This window comes from Rhipicephalus microplus, chromosome 1, assembly GCF_043290135.1.
Source record: "Rhipicephalus microplus isolate Deutch F79 chromosome 1, USDA_Rmic, whole genome shotgun sequence".
NCBI lineage: Eukaryota > Metazoa > Arthropoda > Arachnida > Ixodida > Ixodidae > Rhipicephalus > Rhipicephalus microplus.
This window is the reverse complement of record NC_134700.1, coordinates 94760992-94778427: the sequence shown is the minus strand read 5'-3', so window position 1 is coordinate 94778427 and position 17436 is coordinate 94760992. Positions and strand designations below refer to the sequence as shown.

The 17436-nt window shown below is 48.5% G+C and overlaps 1 protein-coding gene across 1 annotated transcript in view; it reads left to right on the top strand.

Moving 5' to 3' along the window:
• Positions 1–17436, top strand: part of LOC142791013 (kelch-like protein 10) — a 97394-nt gene that overhangs the window by 55502 nt on the left and 24456 nt on the right. The window contains exon 5 of the mRNA XM_075885407.1: positions 9006–9175. Coding sequence (XP_075741522.1) covers positions 9006–9175 — 170 coding nt within the window. The remainder of the gene's footprint in view (positions 1–9005; positions 9176–17436) is intronic.

The following is a 17436-nucleotide window of genomic DNA, read 5'->3' as shown; positions in this document are numbered from 1 at the left end:
ACCCTTGTACAAGTACTTTTATATCGGGTCCAGGGTTCGTCTCGACGTCACCCGACAACAGCAAACACAGTGATGAAAAAGCAGAATACACCACCCGTGGGTGGTGTATTCTGCTCCTTTTAGCATCCTTTTATTCTGTGTATGTTGATGATGTGCAGATGAGTTTCAAATCATGCAATATGTCTATCTGTAAACGACAAGTGCAGCTTGGAATGAATAAATTCTCCATATAAGCGGATGAGAAGGGTTTTAAAATAAACACCCAGAAAAGTACTTGCGTACTCTTCTCCAACAAACGAGGGGTAATGCCACTACCAAATATTACGATCAAGGGAGACCAACTCTCTGTGAGCAGCGAGCATAAATTCCTAGGAACCACTTTAGATTCCAAGCTCACGTTTATTCCCCATATTAAACATCTAAAAATGAAAAGTCTGAAAGCGGTGAACCTCCTAAAGCTCCTATCACGTACAACATGAGGTAGTGATCGGAAGTGTCTCTTGAATTTGTACAAAAGCCTTGTTTGGTCGCGCCTTGATTATGCCTCAATAATTTATCATTCCGCAACGCCAAGTGCTTTGAAAATCCTAGACCCCGTTCACCATCTGGGTATCCGACTGGCAGCCGGTGCTTTCAGGACAAGTCCGATCCAGTCTCTCTATGTAGAGTCGAATCAGTAGTCACTTCACCTGCAGCGATCCTATAGCAGTTTCACTTACTTTATAAAGGTACGCGCAAACATAAAGCATCCTTCTTAGTCAGCTATAAACAATATGACCGCTGCCACCCTCTACCATAATCGACCCACAGCGAGAAAGCCGTTCTCTTTGCGTGTGAGAAGCTTAAGTGAGGAAATGGGTGTTCCGCTGCTAGAACTTTGTCCTATGCCCACAGCAAAACATTTACCGCCGTGGCAGTGGCAGCTCATACATTGTGACACTTCCTTTGCCGAGATCACTAAACATGCACCAGAAGCACATATTAAAATGCATTTCCGACAACTTCAGTCCAACTACTCATGCGTAGAGTTTTATACCGACGCTTCTAAGTCGCATGCAGGGGTGGCTTATGCAGCCGTCGGACCATCCTTCTCGGAATCCGGTGTGCTGCACCCGGAAACAAGTATATTTTCGGCTGAGGGATATGCACTATTGTCGGCTGTGAAGCATATACGGAAATCAAACATACAAAAATCTATTATATTCACAGACTCGTTAAGCGTCGTAAATGCATTAAGATCTACTTTCAGATTCAGAAATCCGGTAATAATTGAGCTGTATTCCATTCTGTGTACAGCGTATATGTCCAACCAGCATGTTGCTATTTGCTGGATTCCTGGCCATAGAAGCATCGAGGACAATGTGTTAGCTGACCAAATGGCCACCTCAATTATATTGCGCGCTATTAACCCCACCGCTTCTGTCCCTGCAACAGACCTAAAACCCTTCCTACGTAAGAAACTGCGAAACCACTGGCAACGCTTGTGGGACACAGAAATAAATAATAAGCTTCACTTGATTAAGCCGGGGTTGGGTTACTGGCCCTCCGCTACAAGAACACGGCGAACTGATGTCCTATTCTGTCGCCTCAGAATAGGACACACTTATGGTACCCATAGCTTTCTGCTGACTGGCGATGAACCTCCTACTTGTGGTAGATGTGGTGAGAGGCTAACCGTCCTCCACGTCCTCCTGGAGTGTCCTGAAGCTGAAAGTGAGAGAAAGAAATATTTTGCTTTAGCATACCGCTATAATCTTCCTCTACATTCGATTATGTTTCTCGGTGAAGAGCCGCTTTTTGATGCAAAATCAGTTTTAAGCTTTTTAAAGGATGTAGTATTGAATGGTTTTAGCCCAACATTGTATGTTTTTAGCCCAACAGGTTCATAGCGCATCCTCTGTTCAGAGGATGCCGCTGGTATAGCAGCTTTCAATGAGCCCAGGCCTCCATGCTCTTGTTTTAAGGGCTCTGTCGAGGCACTGGTGCTCCTTGCAAGTTTTTATTTCACATACATATCACTTTTAAACCATTTTATGTTTCCATAGCACACATTATTTGTCATTGCCATAATTTTACTATATATATATTTTTACGCACCTACAGCGACTGTTTTCAGGCCCATTTACAGCCATGTCACATCTGTTTTATCTATAGTATACACTGCACATCGCACAGTTCATTATCATCGCTCTGGCGCTCTTCAGCCACATCTGGCCCTTGCGCCAATAAACTCCACTAATCAATCAATCAGCAAATAAACCATTAGAAAACAATAACGGCAATAATGAAAAAAATATTACTGAGCGCACGGCACTGCAGCTGCGAAGGGCACTGGACAGCTCAAAATAATTCCGTACTATCCAATCAATTGTGCGAAATATGACATGCCCAAAAGCAACCCTGTGCACAGTGGGGAGGCCCCTACTGCTAGCGTAATCTAGAAGCGGGCAAGAGTTGCCATTGCACCCGATTGTCAGCATCTGCGGCAATACGCGGTGCCCCTCTTTCTACGACGAGATGTCGACGGGGCGCGGAGTAGGTAAAGGCTTAAACTTCTTAAAAAAGCTCTTTTTCCGCCACATCGAACCGCCAGAGCCAGGAGGCGCCGTCTGGTCGGGAATAATACGGTAATAAAAGGAAGGATACACAGACCGCAGACTTCCTCAAGGTGAAAAATAAAAAAAGGAGAGAGATGGAGGGGGAAGGGAAAGGAAGAGTGAAAGGGGGCGCCCGGGGGAGTCCACCTTATATTCTCCTTTTTTCATTTTTTTTTCTTTTTTTTCTGTTTTCTTGTTTTTTTTCTTTTGATTTTTCTATTTCTCTCTCTCCCCCTGTGATATAGGATTGTATAAACCTGAGCACCAACAAACTGTATATATATATATATATATATATATATATATATATATATATATATATATATATATATATATATATATATATATATATATATATATATATATATATATATATATCTTGTACCGAAGCATAGTGGCGCCAGCTCTGTGCCAGCGTGAAAGAAGACGTTGACGTCCGTGTGTGGCTCGTGCTTGCCGGGTTCCTGCCTGTACCAGCTTGTTGCGGCTAACGTTTCTGGAATAATAACCTGTGTTTTTACGCAACCTTGCTCGTTGCATTTGGTGGAAACGTGCTGGGTAACGTCCTGGAGCTCCGCAGCCGTAAGCTACCATCTCAGTCCACGATGACCGAGCGCGTCCATCCCCCACAAGGCTCTTCCACGCTGCCACCCGTCATGTGTTCTGGTGTACTTCGTCTGCGTGACCCACCAGTATACAACGGCGCTGAAGATCAAGATGTCGAGGACTGGCTGGCAGAGTACGAGCATGCCAGCGCGATTAACAAGTGGGATGACCCTGCGAAGCTGATTCACGTCATCTTCTACTTGACGGATTTGGCCAACCTATGGTTCACCAACCACCAAGCCGACATCCCCACCTGGTCGGTTTTCAAAGAGGCCGTCACCTCGTTTTTCGGTCGTCCAGCCATGCGTAAGCTTCGCGCTGAACTGGGACTGCGGGGACGATTTCAGCGAAATGGTGAGAGCTTCACAAGCTACATTGAGGATGTGATCAGCCTCTGTAGGCGAGTTGATGACAGGATGACGGAGGCTGACAGAATAAAGAACATAATGAAAGGCATTGATGACGACGCTTTTCATATGCTTGTGGCCAAAGACCCACAGACCGTCACGGCCTTGATTCAGTTATGTCAAAGTTTCGATGAGCTGCGCAAGCAACGAGTTTCTACACGTCGCGCTAATACGCAGACAGCTGATATTTCGGCCTTGGAGTGCAAAAGCAGTGGCCCCGACTACAGCGTGTTAATGCCTCAAATTCAACAGTACATCCGGGAGGAAGTTGCTCGACAGCTCTCTCTTGTTGCCACCATCAACGAGACCCCCACAACACTGGACCACTCACTTCGCCGTGCTATTCAGACGCAAGTTGCCGAGGCTCTCCCTTCGCCCACATCCCCAATATCAGTGGCTGCACCGCTGACTTATGCAGAAGCCGTCCGCCGACCTTCTGCCCAACCGCCGCTCCCTTCATACAGTCCAGCCACCAACTACTACAGGTTACCAGTTTCAGTTTATCCGGTAAATCGGCCCATTCCACCACCTCGAGCACCTGCCAACTCTTGGCGTACTCCGGATAACCGGCCCATCTGCTACAACTGTGGTATTCCAGGACATGTCGCGCGCTACTGTCGTCGCCGTGGATTCTATTTTAATGATGTGCAGCATTCCGGCAACATATCTCGGCCATCAGAATCACATGTGACACCTGATTCGCATGACCCCCGCTCACGTCGACCAGACTTCAGCCGACGTCGATCTCCTTCACCCCGTCTTCGGTCTCCTTCCCCCATGCTTCGCCGTTCCAACCACGCCCAGGAGGAAAACTGACAGTCGCAGTTCCTGAGGCAAGAGCTGTGCCACCGACGAAATTTCCAAGGCCTCATCTATCGCCCCCTAACTAGATTGCCGTGTTTGTGGACGGTTTCGCCACAACTGCTCTTGTCGACACAGGTGCCGCTATTTGTATAATCAGTGAAGTGTTATGCCGCAAACTGAACAAAGTGACGACTCCACTGGTTGAAATTTCTTTACGCACGGCGAGTTCGCAACACGTCCAACCTTCTGCCACATGCACTGCTCGTGTTGTGATTCAAGGAGTGCTTTACATCGTAGAATTTGTCGTCCTTCCGCATGCGTCACATGAAATCATCCTGGGATGGAACTTTCTTTCCGCTAATCATGCGGTTGTCGACTGCGCTCGTGCTCAACTCGTTTTGTTTCCATTCAGCACGACATTCATAGATCTCCCTCGCTCACCCAAAAAGGTGATCGTCGCCGCTGACGTCGTCATTTCTGCTTTTTCGGTCACCGCGGTATCTCTTTTGTGCAACTCCGTTTCCGATTCAACTGCCCTATTTATGCCGTCACAAGAATGCGCTCGTCGCCGGAACATTGTCGTCCCGTTTGCCGTCATAACACTTGCCGAGGGCTCCAGTGCCGTGTACGTGTGCAATCCGTTCCCTTGTCCCGCTACCTTATTGCATGGCGAATGCATTGGGAGTCTTGACACTTATGATGACATCTTTCCTTTCGATGCCCGTTCTGATACGACACCGATGTCCGTGGATGCTGTCACAGCTGGCACCGCGCCCTCACTACCTGACGAAGACGTTCTGTTGCGCAGCGTAGACACCGGCCTAACGCAAGACCAGCGCAATCAGCTCATTCAACTACTTGACCGTTTCCGCGCCTCCTTCGACCACGGACAACCTCCCTTGGGACGCACGTCAGTTGTCGCTCACCATATCGACACCGGTCATCATACTCCACTTCGTCAGCGCCCCTACCGCGTCTCGCAGGCCGAGCGTGACGTCATCACTCAACACGTCGACGATATGCTGCAACGTGGTGTTATTCAGCACTCACACAGTCCTTGGGCTTCGCCAGTGGTCCTCGTGCGAAAAAAGGATGGCTCCATCAGGTTTTGCGTGGATTATCGTCGACTAAACAACATCACACGCAAGGATGTTTATCCCCTGCCACGCATTGATGACGCCTTGGATTGCCTTCAAGGTGCGGAGTTTTTCTCTTCACTGGATCTGCGCTCTGGATATTGGCAAGTACCAATGGCTGAACCAGACCGTCCAAAAACGGCGTTTGTGACCCCTGACGGCTTATATGAATTTAATGTAATGCCCTTCGGTCTTTGCAATGCGCCTGCGACTTTTGAAAGAATGATGGACAGTGTCCTCAGGGGACTTAAATGGCATATCTGTCTTTGCTATTTAGACGACATAGATGTATTCTCGGCGAATTTCGAAACTCATCTTTCCCGTCTGGAACAAGTTCTCCAGTGCCTTACGGCAGCCGGGTTGCAACTTAACTTCAAGAAATGTCGTTTTGGCGCCCGCAAACTCACAATTCTCGGCCACGTCGTTTCAAAAGAAGGAATATCGCCAGATCCTGCCAAACTGCGTGCCGTTGCCGAGTACCCCAAGCCTACTACCCTAAAGGAGCTTCGTAGTTTCATAGGCTTGTGTTCCTATTTTCGGCGTTTCATTCGCAATTTTGCCTCTATAATTGCCCCTCTGACTCAGCTTCTCTCCCGTAGCACGGACCTCTCTGGCTGGAATTCCCACTGCGATGAGGCATTCACGGCGCTACGCCGGCTACTCATCTCTCCGCCAGTTCTCCGCCACTTCGATCCCAATGCACCCACTGAAATTCACACGGATGCAAGCGGTGTCGGCCTCCGTGCCATTCTCGCTCAACGCCAGGATGGCTGCGACGAGTACGTTGTGGCCTATGCCAGCCGTACACTAACGAAGGCAGAGTCCAACTATTCCGTCACGGAAAAGGAGTGCTTGGCTATCATTTGGGCTATAGGAAAATTTCGCACCTACCTTTACGGATGCCAGTTTGATGTTGTCACAGATCACCATGCCTTATGCTGGTTAGCGTCCATGAAAGATCCTACTGGCCGCCTCGCTCGTTGGGCTTTACGCTTTCAGGAATACGATATCCGTGTTGTTTATCGCTCAGGACGCAGACATTCAGACGCCGATGCACTATCCCGTTCTCTACTGCCTCCTGACCTTGCCTGCTTATCAACTCCCAATTGCGATTCGTCATCGTTGAGCATCACTGACATGCCATCCGAACAGCGCAAGGATCCCTGGATCAATTCTTTGCTCGACGTCCTCTCTCACAGTTCGTCAGAAACGACTTCACGCTCCCTCTCTCGTCAAGCAAGACACTTTGCTGTCCGTGAAGGCTTGTTGTATCGCCGCAATTACGTGACGGATGGCCGTAGGTGGCTCCTTGTCATCCCTCGTCATTTGCGTTCGGACATCTGCGCTGCCTTTCACGATGACCCCCAGTGTGGCCACGCTGGAGTATTTAAGACTTACTCTCGCCTTCGTCTAAGATACTACTGGCGCGGCATGTATCGGCACGTTCGCCAGTACGTTCGGTCATGCACCACGTGTCAACGCCGCAAGACGCCTTCTCACAGCACTGCTGGCCCTTTGCAACCCTTACCCTGCCCAGCGAGACCATTCGACCGCGTCGGAATTGATATTTATGGTCCTCTACCCAACTCTCTTCGAGGCAACCGGTGGATTATCGTCGCCGTGAATCATTTAACACGCTACGCTGAAACATCTGCGCTGCCTGCTACAACTGCAAAAGACGTTGCGTCCTTTCTTCTTCACCATCTCATTTTGCGACACGGTGCACCTCGTGAATTACTCAGTGACCGTGGACGCGTGTTTCTCTCGAACGCCGTCGACGAGCTACTCAAGGCATGTCGCACTGTCCATAGGAAATCCTCGGCATACCACCCCAAACCAATGGCATGACAGAACGCTTTAACCGTACCCTTGGAGATATGCTTGCCATGTACGCCTCTGACGACCACACTAATTGGGACCAAGTGCTCCCTTTTGTCACGTACGCGTACAACTCTGCGCCACAAACAACCACTGGCTTTTCTCCTTTCTTCCTTCTGTACGGACGTGAGCCATCATGCTCCATGGACACCATTCTCCCTTACAGGCCTGATGTTACCGAAGCGACGCCTGTTTCCGAAGCAGCTGCTTATGCCGAAGAGTGTCGTCAACTCGCTCGCTCATTTACCGCACAAGACCAATGGCGCCAGAAAACTGACCACGATTCCTCTGCGTCTGCTGTACACTATAACCCAGGAATGCTGGTTTGGCTCTGGGTCCCGTCTACCCCTCCCGGTCTTTCCCCGAAGCTTTCGTCGAAATACCATGGCCCCTACCGTGTGGTGCGGCAAACATCTCCTGTCAACTATGAAGTTGAGCCCATTGATCCACCCTCGGACCAACGCTGCCGTGGGCGTGAAACAGTACACGTATCACGCCTCAAACCGTGCTATGACCCCCTTGTCGTGTCCTTTCCCTAGGTCGCCAGGTTGGCTCCTTTCTGCGCGGGGAGTAATTGTACCGAAGCATAGTGGCGCCAGCTCTGTGCCAGCGTGAAAGAAGACGTTGACGTCCGTGTGTGGCTCGTGCTTGCCGGGTTCCTGCCTGTACCAGCTTGTTGCGGCTAACGTTTCTGGAATAATAACCTGTGTTTTTACGCAACCTTGCTCGTTGCAATATATATATATATATATATATATATATATATATATATATATATATATATATACGTTGACCGTTGACCTTAGGGTTTTTAGGTTCTGTTTCTTCGGTTTGGAGGGATTGCAGGCACTATGAGCTACTTGACGAGATAAATGAACTCATTGGATGTGAAAGGGCCTAACTCTAAATTATTTCGCAGTGGCTCAATCGAATGGTTTACAGTGAGATACCACGCGATACACAATATACCTCCTAGTCAGAATGCATATGCACAATGCTGTATTGCCTGCCATGTTGCCGACGTGCTGTCAAAGTTCTAGCCCCTCGTGCAGATTTGAATCACATTACTCTGTCCTGCTCAAAGCACGTCAAACACATGACATAAACAAAATGGCACCACCACTCACGTTGGAGCAGTTGGACGCGTGGTGGTCCAACTGTCGTCAAACAGTTTGAACGGTTGGCTTGGCTAGGCCCAGTGGGACCCGAAACAAGGCTAATGAGGATAAAAATATCTAATGAGAATAAAAAGCCAGATGACTTTCCTGTCACGTTGTCTTAAGTGAACACATGAAATACTGTCAATTTCACCTAAAGGATATCAGTTCTGTCCTCAATTAATTGTTAGGATGGGTCAGGTTGTAGGATGGCATGAGTACTTATAAAGATAGGCCCGTCTATTGAGTCGTCGACCAGCCTTCTAGAGCCACTTTCTCCTGCTCATTTCACCTATCCGCACGGTGTGAGAACGTAAATATTTAAACAAGATAACTCACATAACACTTTTATCAGCATATTCTTAGCGCGTAAATACATTTTAGAAAAAAATAACGCAAATATTTTTTCTGTTGATCTAGGTCGAAGTCGTGGACCCTGAAGGTCCCCGAGCGTACCACAAGCTCGCGGCTATAGGCAACGATATCTATGTCCTCGGAGGCTTCAACGGCGATGAGTACTTCAACAGCGTGCGATGCTTCAATGCCTTTACAAAGAAGTGGCGCTCCGTGACTCCTATGCACGTTAAGAGGTACATTCATCGAATCAAGTAGAGCCACTGTATGAATCAGTGTCAGTGGCAACGTTAAACGTCGCTCAGCAAAAAGGCATTTTGATATTTCATATGCTTGACTTTTTAATCGTCTAAAGCTGTATCACTGCCGTGTGTATTATTACGAAGTCATTGTTAAATAAAGACAGCGAAGGAAAGAACTGATAAATGAGTGTTAAAAAGACTGTTTAACAAACGTGTAAATGAAGGTGCACTCTCTTTCTACCGGTCGTGTGTAGTAGCTGCCGCTATTTACAGAGACGTGTATGAGTCCGCAAGAAGGATGACCACAAAGTGATTCAGCATGCTCGTCACTGATATTTATTTGCGAAGAAAAACAAACAGCAACTGAGTTGCGACCGAAAACTTTTGGAGTAGCGTCAGGAACAGACGGACATATTGACTTGATAAACGATAAAAAAAAAGCCAAGAGTCCCAAACTTAGTAAGTTCAGGTATGTTTTCATATTGTCACGAAGTCGTGACGTGGACGAAAGGGGCAGCCTATAGAAAGAAGATGAAGTTGTTTATTTCGCCTGCACTTGTGGCCAACAAATAAAAAGTAAGATTACAGCGATACACACTGGCCCCGATAGCGGCGAACAGAGCGTCGGCCGCCGATCTTCTGCCAAGCAGCGAAGCGTGTCGCTCTTTTTACGCGAGTCGTCGATTATTCTAGCGTTATCGCTAGTGCCCACGCAGGTTCCAAAACAATCTGTAATCTTCGCGAAGTGGGCGTGATCTTAACGAAACGACCTACTTCAGTCCCTTCGGTCCCGAAGCCTGCTACGCCACCGTGGTCTAGTGGGTAAGGTACTCGGCTGCTGACCCGCGGGTCGTAGGATCAAATCCTGGCGGCGCCGGGTGCATTTTCGATGGAGGCGGAAATGCTGTAGGCCTATGTGCTCAGCTTTGGGTGCGCGTTAACGAACCTCAGGTGGTCGAAATTTCTGGAGCCCTCCAATATGGTGTCTCTGATAATCATATGTTGGTTTCGGGAAGTTAAATCTCACATATCATTAAGTCGCGAGGCCTCTGGAACACTGCAGGTGCGGTGTGCGCTGACAATTACGTACGGTGTAACGGCGCAATAAGTTAACTTGGGGAAGGAACGTGGCATTACCCCCCTTTTAAAAAAGGCATGATATGTGAGGTTAACGTCCCAAAACCACGATATGATTTTGAGAGACGCCGTGGTAAAGGGCGCCAGAAATTTCGATCACGTGGTGTTCTTTACCGTGCACTTATATCTGAGCACACGTGCTTACAGCATTTCCACCTTCATCGAAAATGCAGCCGCCGCAGCCGTGATTCAATCCCGCGACCTGCGGGTGTGCAGCCGAATACCTAAGCCACTATACCACCATGATGGGGCTGTAAAAAGACATCGTCCCGATGTTTTAAACAAAAATTAGCATTAAGGCAAGAAAGTACAACAAATGGGTACAAGAAATAAACATAATCATAAAGAAACAACAAATAATACAGTCATTAGCTATGTTAACGGGCGCGAAACGGTTTGAGGTGCGCGACATGGATGGTTCAGGCCGTGCACGGCGCCGTAAAGAGTTGCTGATGCCGTCGGGGCAACCTCGTGATGGAGTTGCAGAAGTTTTTCACGGAGTCTACGCCGGCGTATCGGTGCCCACACCCAAACACGTCCCTTGGCTGGTGTTGCACAAAGCATCGTGAAAATTCTAAAGGCGGCTTTTGTTCATCTGTTGGTTTTTGATGCAGACACGGGCGAGTTGTCGTGCTTCTTCGGCGCGCTGAAGGTACCCATTCACATCAAGGTTTTCTTCGTTGGTGGCGATAAGTAACATTTTGTCGAGCGTCGTTGCTGGGGTTCTTCCGTAGACCAACTTCTACGGCGTCATCTGCGTCGTTTCTTGTACGGCGGTGTTGCATACGAATGTCACCTACGGAAGGATAGCATGCCATGTCTTGTATTCGACGTCGGCGTACATGGCCAGCATGTCGGCGATAGTGTTGTTTAGGTGCTGGGTGAGGCCATTGGTCTGTGGGTAGTACGCTGTCGTACGGTGATGGCTTGTTAGGCTGTACACCAAAATCACTTGGGTTAGCTCAGCGGTAAATGACGTACCTCTATCGGTAATGAGAACCTCTGGAGCGCCGTGACACACGAAGATGTTTTCGACGAAGAATTTAGCTACCTCAGATGCACTAACGTTGGACTGGGCTTTTATCTCAATGTAGCGGGTAAAGTAGTCGGTAGCTACGATGATCCATTTGTTTTCGAGTGCCGACATCGAGAATGGCCTAAGTAAGTTCATACCGATTTGCTTGAACGGTTGGCGAGGTGGTTCGATAGACCGCAGAAGACTTGATGGCCTTGTCGATAGAATCTTGCGTTACTGGCAGTCCCGGCATGTCCTCAAGTAATGAGCGACGTCGGTGGCAAGGCGGGGACAGTAGTATTTGTCTTGTATTCTCGGTAGCGCGCGGGAAAAACCAAGGTGGCTCGTCATTGGGTCGTCATGCAAGGCCTGTAGAATTTCCGATCGCATTGCCGAAGGTACAGTGATAAGGTAGCTTGATCGGGCCGGAGGAAAGTTATCATTTATTATGACATTATTCTTCGAGAAAATGATGCCAGTCCTCGCCTGAAGACTTTTAGGGGAACACTGGTCCAGCCCTTGAGGTATTTCACTAGCCCTCTCAGTTCCGGGTCGGCTTGCTGTCGCTCGGCTAAGTTGTTGGCCCTTATGGTTCCCAAGAAGTACTCATCCTCCTGGTCTTCCTGTGGTGGTGGACTGACGGGGGCGTGATACTAGTAGTCGGTGTCAGAGTGTTTCCTTCCAGACTTGTACACGACAGTAATATCGAAATGTTGAAGTCTTAGACTCCACCGCGCGAGGCGACATGAGGGGTCCTACAAGTTATATATCCAACAGAGGGCATTGTGGTCGCTCACAATATTGAAAGGACTGCCATAGAGGTAAGGGCAAACTTTTGACATTGCCCAGATGATAGCCAGGCACTCCTTTTCTGTTGTGGAATAGTTGGCCTCGGCCTTGGATAGCAACCATCTGGCATAACTGATAACCCTTTCCAGGCCATTGGTCATTTGCTCAAGGACGGCGCCAAGTCCTACGCTGCTTGCATTGGTGTGTAACTCTCTTTTGGCATATTCTTCAAAATGTGCATGTAGCTGCGGTGCTTGCAGGGGTCGTTTCAGTTTCTGAAATGCTTCAATTTGCGCCGTTTTCCACATCAAATCGACGTCAATCTTCGTGAGGTGTTTTAGTGGCGCGGGGATGTAGAAGTCTTTGACGAAGCATCCGTATTAGGCGCACAAGCCGAGCAATCGGCGCACGGCCTTGTTGTCGGTGGGTGGCGAGAAGGCGGTGATGGCCACTGTTTTCTGCGTGTCTGGACGTACTTAGTCTTACTGATCAAGTGAACAAAAAACAGGAGCTCCTTTGCATGAAGCGGCTTTTCTCTGACTTTAGGGTGAGTTCAAAGCTCCTGATTGTTTGAAGTGGTGGAGGTGCTCGTTGAATCTCGACAAAAACACAATGGTGTCACTGAGGTAAACGAGGCAGGTCTGCCACTTCAAGCCAGCCAGGACTGTATTCATGGCTCGTTATAATGTCGCAGGTGCCGAGCAAAGACCGAAAGGCATGACCTTGAACTCGAACAGGCCATTCGTTGTTATGAAGCGGTTTTTTTATCGGTTTCTCGCGTCGACTTCGATTTGCCAATAGCCGTTCTTGAGGTTCATTGATGAAAACTACCTCACATTGTGGAGTCAATCTAGGGCATCTTCTATCCGGGGGAGCGAGTACACGTCTTTCTCAGCGATTTTGTTCAGGCGGTGATAGTCGACGCAAAAGCGTAGAGTTTTGTCCTTTTTCACTAACACCACTGGTGACACCCATGGACTCCTTGAAGGCTGAATGATATTGTCGCGTAGCATTTCGCCGGCTTCTTTCTTTATGGCCTCGCGTACTCTGTACTGGCTCTGACGGAGTGGCCTGGCACTTTCTTCTGTTATGATTGGATGCCTCGCTGCGGGAGTCTGTCGAATTCTTGACGATGACAAAAGCAGTTCTTATATTTCAGGAGCAGGCTTATAAGCTTGTCATGTTCATGCGTCGAAAGGCTCGGATTAACGTTGAAAACTGGTTGAAGCGCTTGAGTTATTGGACTGCATTCGGCAGAATTGATGAAGGCGAATGCGTTGCTGGCTTTCAATATTTCTTTGATGTAAGCAACCACCGTACTTTTGCTCACGTGCTTGTACTCGTTGCTGAAGTTGGTGAGCATCACTCTTGCGTTACCTCGCCGCAGCTCGGCTATTCCTCTGGTGACGCAAATTTTGCAGTTGATCAACAGGTGCTGGTCGTCTTCAACGATGCCGTGCATGTCTGCTGATTCTTGAGTGCCGACAGAAATGCTGACGCTCGAGCTAAGAGGAACGGTGACTTGGCCGTCCAGTACAATCAGGGCATGCCTGTTTGACGCTGTCTGTGGTGGAAGTGCTTTTCGTGTGGATAGCGTTATTGCCTCAGACTTGAGGTCGATGACTGCGCCGTGTTGACTTAAGGGGAGACGCGGGTCGAAAAACGCGAGTTTCTTTTTTAATTGCCGATTTTTTATTTTCACATGTTTTGATAAGATTATTATCTCTACTGTTATGCTAAGAATAATACAGGCCGAGACCTAACTGGAAATGCTTTAAATTGCATCTAAAGAGCCCAAGGTACCTGTTAAAAGGTCCAAAGTGTGCAGTCTTCAAGCACCTTAGCACCGATAATGCGCCACTGCTCGCCAATGTTGATCGATTGAGTCGAATAGTCGGGCCTCACTCTTCAAATACCAAGAGTTTCTCTCCCTGGTGCAGCACAAGAAATAATAAAAAGAAGCACTCCTCTGTGCGTTTTTCGAGCGCCGCGACTGGCTTATCATATGGTACGAATCCGAGACCGCCATTGGCCGCTGCGCGCCTGCGTGTGCTGTGAAACCTGTTTGCGAGGTCCATGTCTTGTCGAGCAGCCCAGCTGAACAATGCTTTTCTCGTGTAATTATCTCTGTTATAAATGTCAAAAGGCATTGCTCGCAAGTGAAAGCCGTTGTGCGGCGTGCTCTGTAGGAACAGGCTACGAGCAGCTGGTCCAATTTGCGGCAGTTAATCTGTTGGCTTGCAAAAGCCAATGCGTCAAAAGTAATTCACATCCGACGGCCGGGAAGTTCGTGATGCGGCAATGGATGACGTCAGCGCTAATCTTGCGAGGCCAAAAGAGCTCGCATTGAGAGAACTTGATTTGATTGATATGTGGGGTTTAACGTCCCAAAACCACCATTTGATTATGAGAGACGCCGTAGTGGAGGGCTCCGGAAATTTCGACCACCTGGAGTTCTTTAACGTGCACCCAAATCTGAGCACACGGGCCTACAACATTTCCGCCTCCATCGGAAATGCAGCCGCCGCAACCGGGATCGCATTGAAAGAACTTAGCAGGGACGACATTGCCATTATGTACGACGGTATGTGGCACAAACGTGGCTGGAAAATGACATGGCACTGGATTTAGTTTGGACTTCGCAGCCCTGTCGAACATTTTCCTAGCTTGCAGTTAGCACAAGGCTCTACCAGATGGAGCGGAAGTTCGGCAACTGTTTCATGGCCCTGTCTGTGAGACAAATGTTTGTGAGGAGTCGCCTCGAGAAAGCCGAGAGGGACAAACTCACGGTGCTTGCGTATTTTAGTCGCAGTGGCCACTACAAGAAGGATTGTTTTTTGGTGTGCAAATTTCATCCGATTCACTGATATCTTTTATAAATAAAACTCAATTTTAACTTTAAAACTTGTTTTTCTCAAAACACTAATTTTGCCATTTTTTCCAATGTGGTCCTCCTTTTTCTGGCACTTCTAGTGCTCGGATGTGCATGAAATTTTGCCCAAGTTTTTTGCAAAGTATGGCAAATGTAGTTATTCAGTTTGAATTGCAATATTTTATTGTATAATAAAAACATCGTATGTATACCTTTACTACGGTAGGTGAAATGTGGACTTTTTAAGAATATTATTTTTCACGCGTATCACATATTTTGTATGTGCTTCCTAATTATTTATTTGCACTCTACACGTTATTTGAAGCATTATGAACTATGAATGGTAAAAATTACAGAAGTTTAGGGATAAAACAGGGGGGGGGAGGGCTAAGGTTTTCACTTTGTCATGTTGATGAGCTAAAAGTGTGTAACTTGCAAGACAACTAATTATATATACGAAATCCGCATAAAAAGTTTCATAAACAGCTCAAGTTTCATTACTCTAGGGTGAACATTCAAAAAGTCCTCGAGTAGCATCTCCCCTTAAGAAGTCCATCTCAAATATCACATCCCTGGAACAGTGCCGCAGAATTAGAAAGCTAGTGGCATAAGTCCGGTTATTGATGCTGACTTTTGCTGTTGATCACCAGCCGGAGCTAGTAGATGACCCCCAGTGGAGCGTATTTAGGGACCTTGCCGAGCAGTCTTCACTTTCTTCAACTCCGTCGCGAAAAGCCCACTGATAACAAAATAGTCAGCTCCACTGCCAAGAGCGTTGGCGTTGTGGCCATCAAATATTACGTCGAGGTCACTAATTTACTGTCTTGCTTTGCGGTTTGATCGTGGCATCGGGTCACGGCTACGTCGGTTTACTCCACCGCTTCCACACGGCATCGTCAGGTCTCCATCTGGCCGGGAAGTTTCTACATCAGGTCTTTGTCCGGCTTGCAGCGTGTTAACGTGTCATTACGACGTCAGCGGCGAAGAATCTTCGGTAGTTCTTCGTACAGCAGCCGAACCTCCATTTGTTGCTGCTCTTAGTTTTCCGAATATGGGCTCCCAGAACGGCCCTTCTTGGGGCTGCTCTACTGTTGTCATCGGTGAGGGTGAACGAGAAGAACGTCGACGTGCCCTTTGTGTTGTAATCAGGCGCTCAGCAATGTCGCGTGGTCGCTTAACGTGCCGCGGGGGTGGTGCATTGATGGCGAAGCCGCGTAGGCCCATTTGACGGTACTGGCAGCGGCGGTATGTATGGCCACTTTCTCCGCAGTGGTAGAGGAGTGAGTGGTTATTAGGAGCGCGCCAAACGTCGGTCTTTCAATGTGCGTAAAGCTGGGGGCAGGTGAGGGGTGTGCCACCGGTGGTGGTGTCAGCGGTGTATGACCACAAAAATTGGATGGCGCTACCTCTTGACGTGAACGTGGGGGTGGAGCATGTCTTCGGGACGCTGCAGCGTATAGTTCATGGCTTGGGGTTGCAGGTGCCCAGGCTCAGGCATGCGCAGCGTTTGCTGAATTTCTTCTCTGACAACGTCTGCGATTGACAAAATCTCACGCTGACACGAAGGGGACATGCGGCGAAGTTCGCGCGCTACGAATCTTATGGTTTCACGCAGATTGTCGGAGCATAGTGGCTGGATCTCTGCAGAGACTGGCGTCGAGCGGTGGTTGAGTTGTCATGTGTGCATTTGAAGGGTCGTTTCTATAGTCATCGCTTATGAGACCGATTCTTGGACGCTGCTCGGAAGTTCCGCATCAGTCCCCAAAAAGCCCCTGCTTATCTCCTCGCATGAGGAGGCGGATTTTCTTGTCCTCAGGCATTTCGGGGTCGGCGTGACAAAAGAGTCTGATAGTCTCTTCTGTGAGGAGCGTCACGTTCTCCTTTGGCAGCTGCACGTGAGTTTCGAGGAGGGCTTCAGCGATTTCCTTGCGGACCACACCTGCAAACGTGGCAAGTCACCTGGCCTGAAAAACGTCCCACGTTGCCAGGTTTCACTCTTGATTCTCGAACCAGGTCCAAGCAGTGTCTCCTAAAGTGAAATAGACATGCAGAAGCTTGTGGTCGTCGGTCCACTCGTTGAAGGCGGTGACTCGGTCAAACCTTTCGAGCCAGTTTTCCGGGTCTTCAAGTGGTGTACCGCGAAAATTTGGCGACTCCTTAGGTTGCCGGAGCAGGCGCTGTCACTGTCGACGAGGTTATCATCAACGCCTTTGGTCTTGGAGTTCTCTCATGTAGAAGCCCACACTCCAGTGGCAGGCCTTGTTGCTTACGTCTAAGTGGCAGCTCGTGGCTGGCGTCGGAGTCTTCTCTGTGACGAGGGATAGGTTCATGGCTTGAAGGGGGTGTCCCATAAATGAAAGGAGCAGCACTTCCACCAGATGTCACGGGGTCGTCACCTGGGCGAAGGGAACAGGCTACATATTGAAGATAAAACAGTTTGTT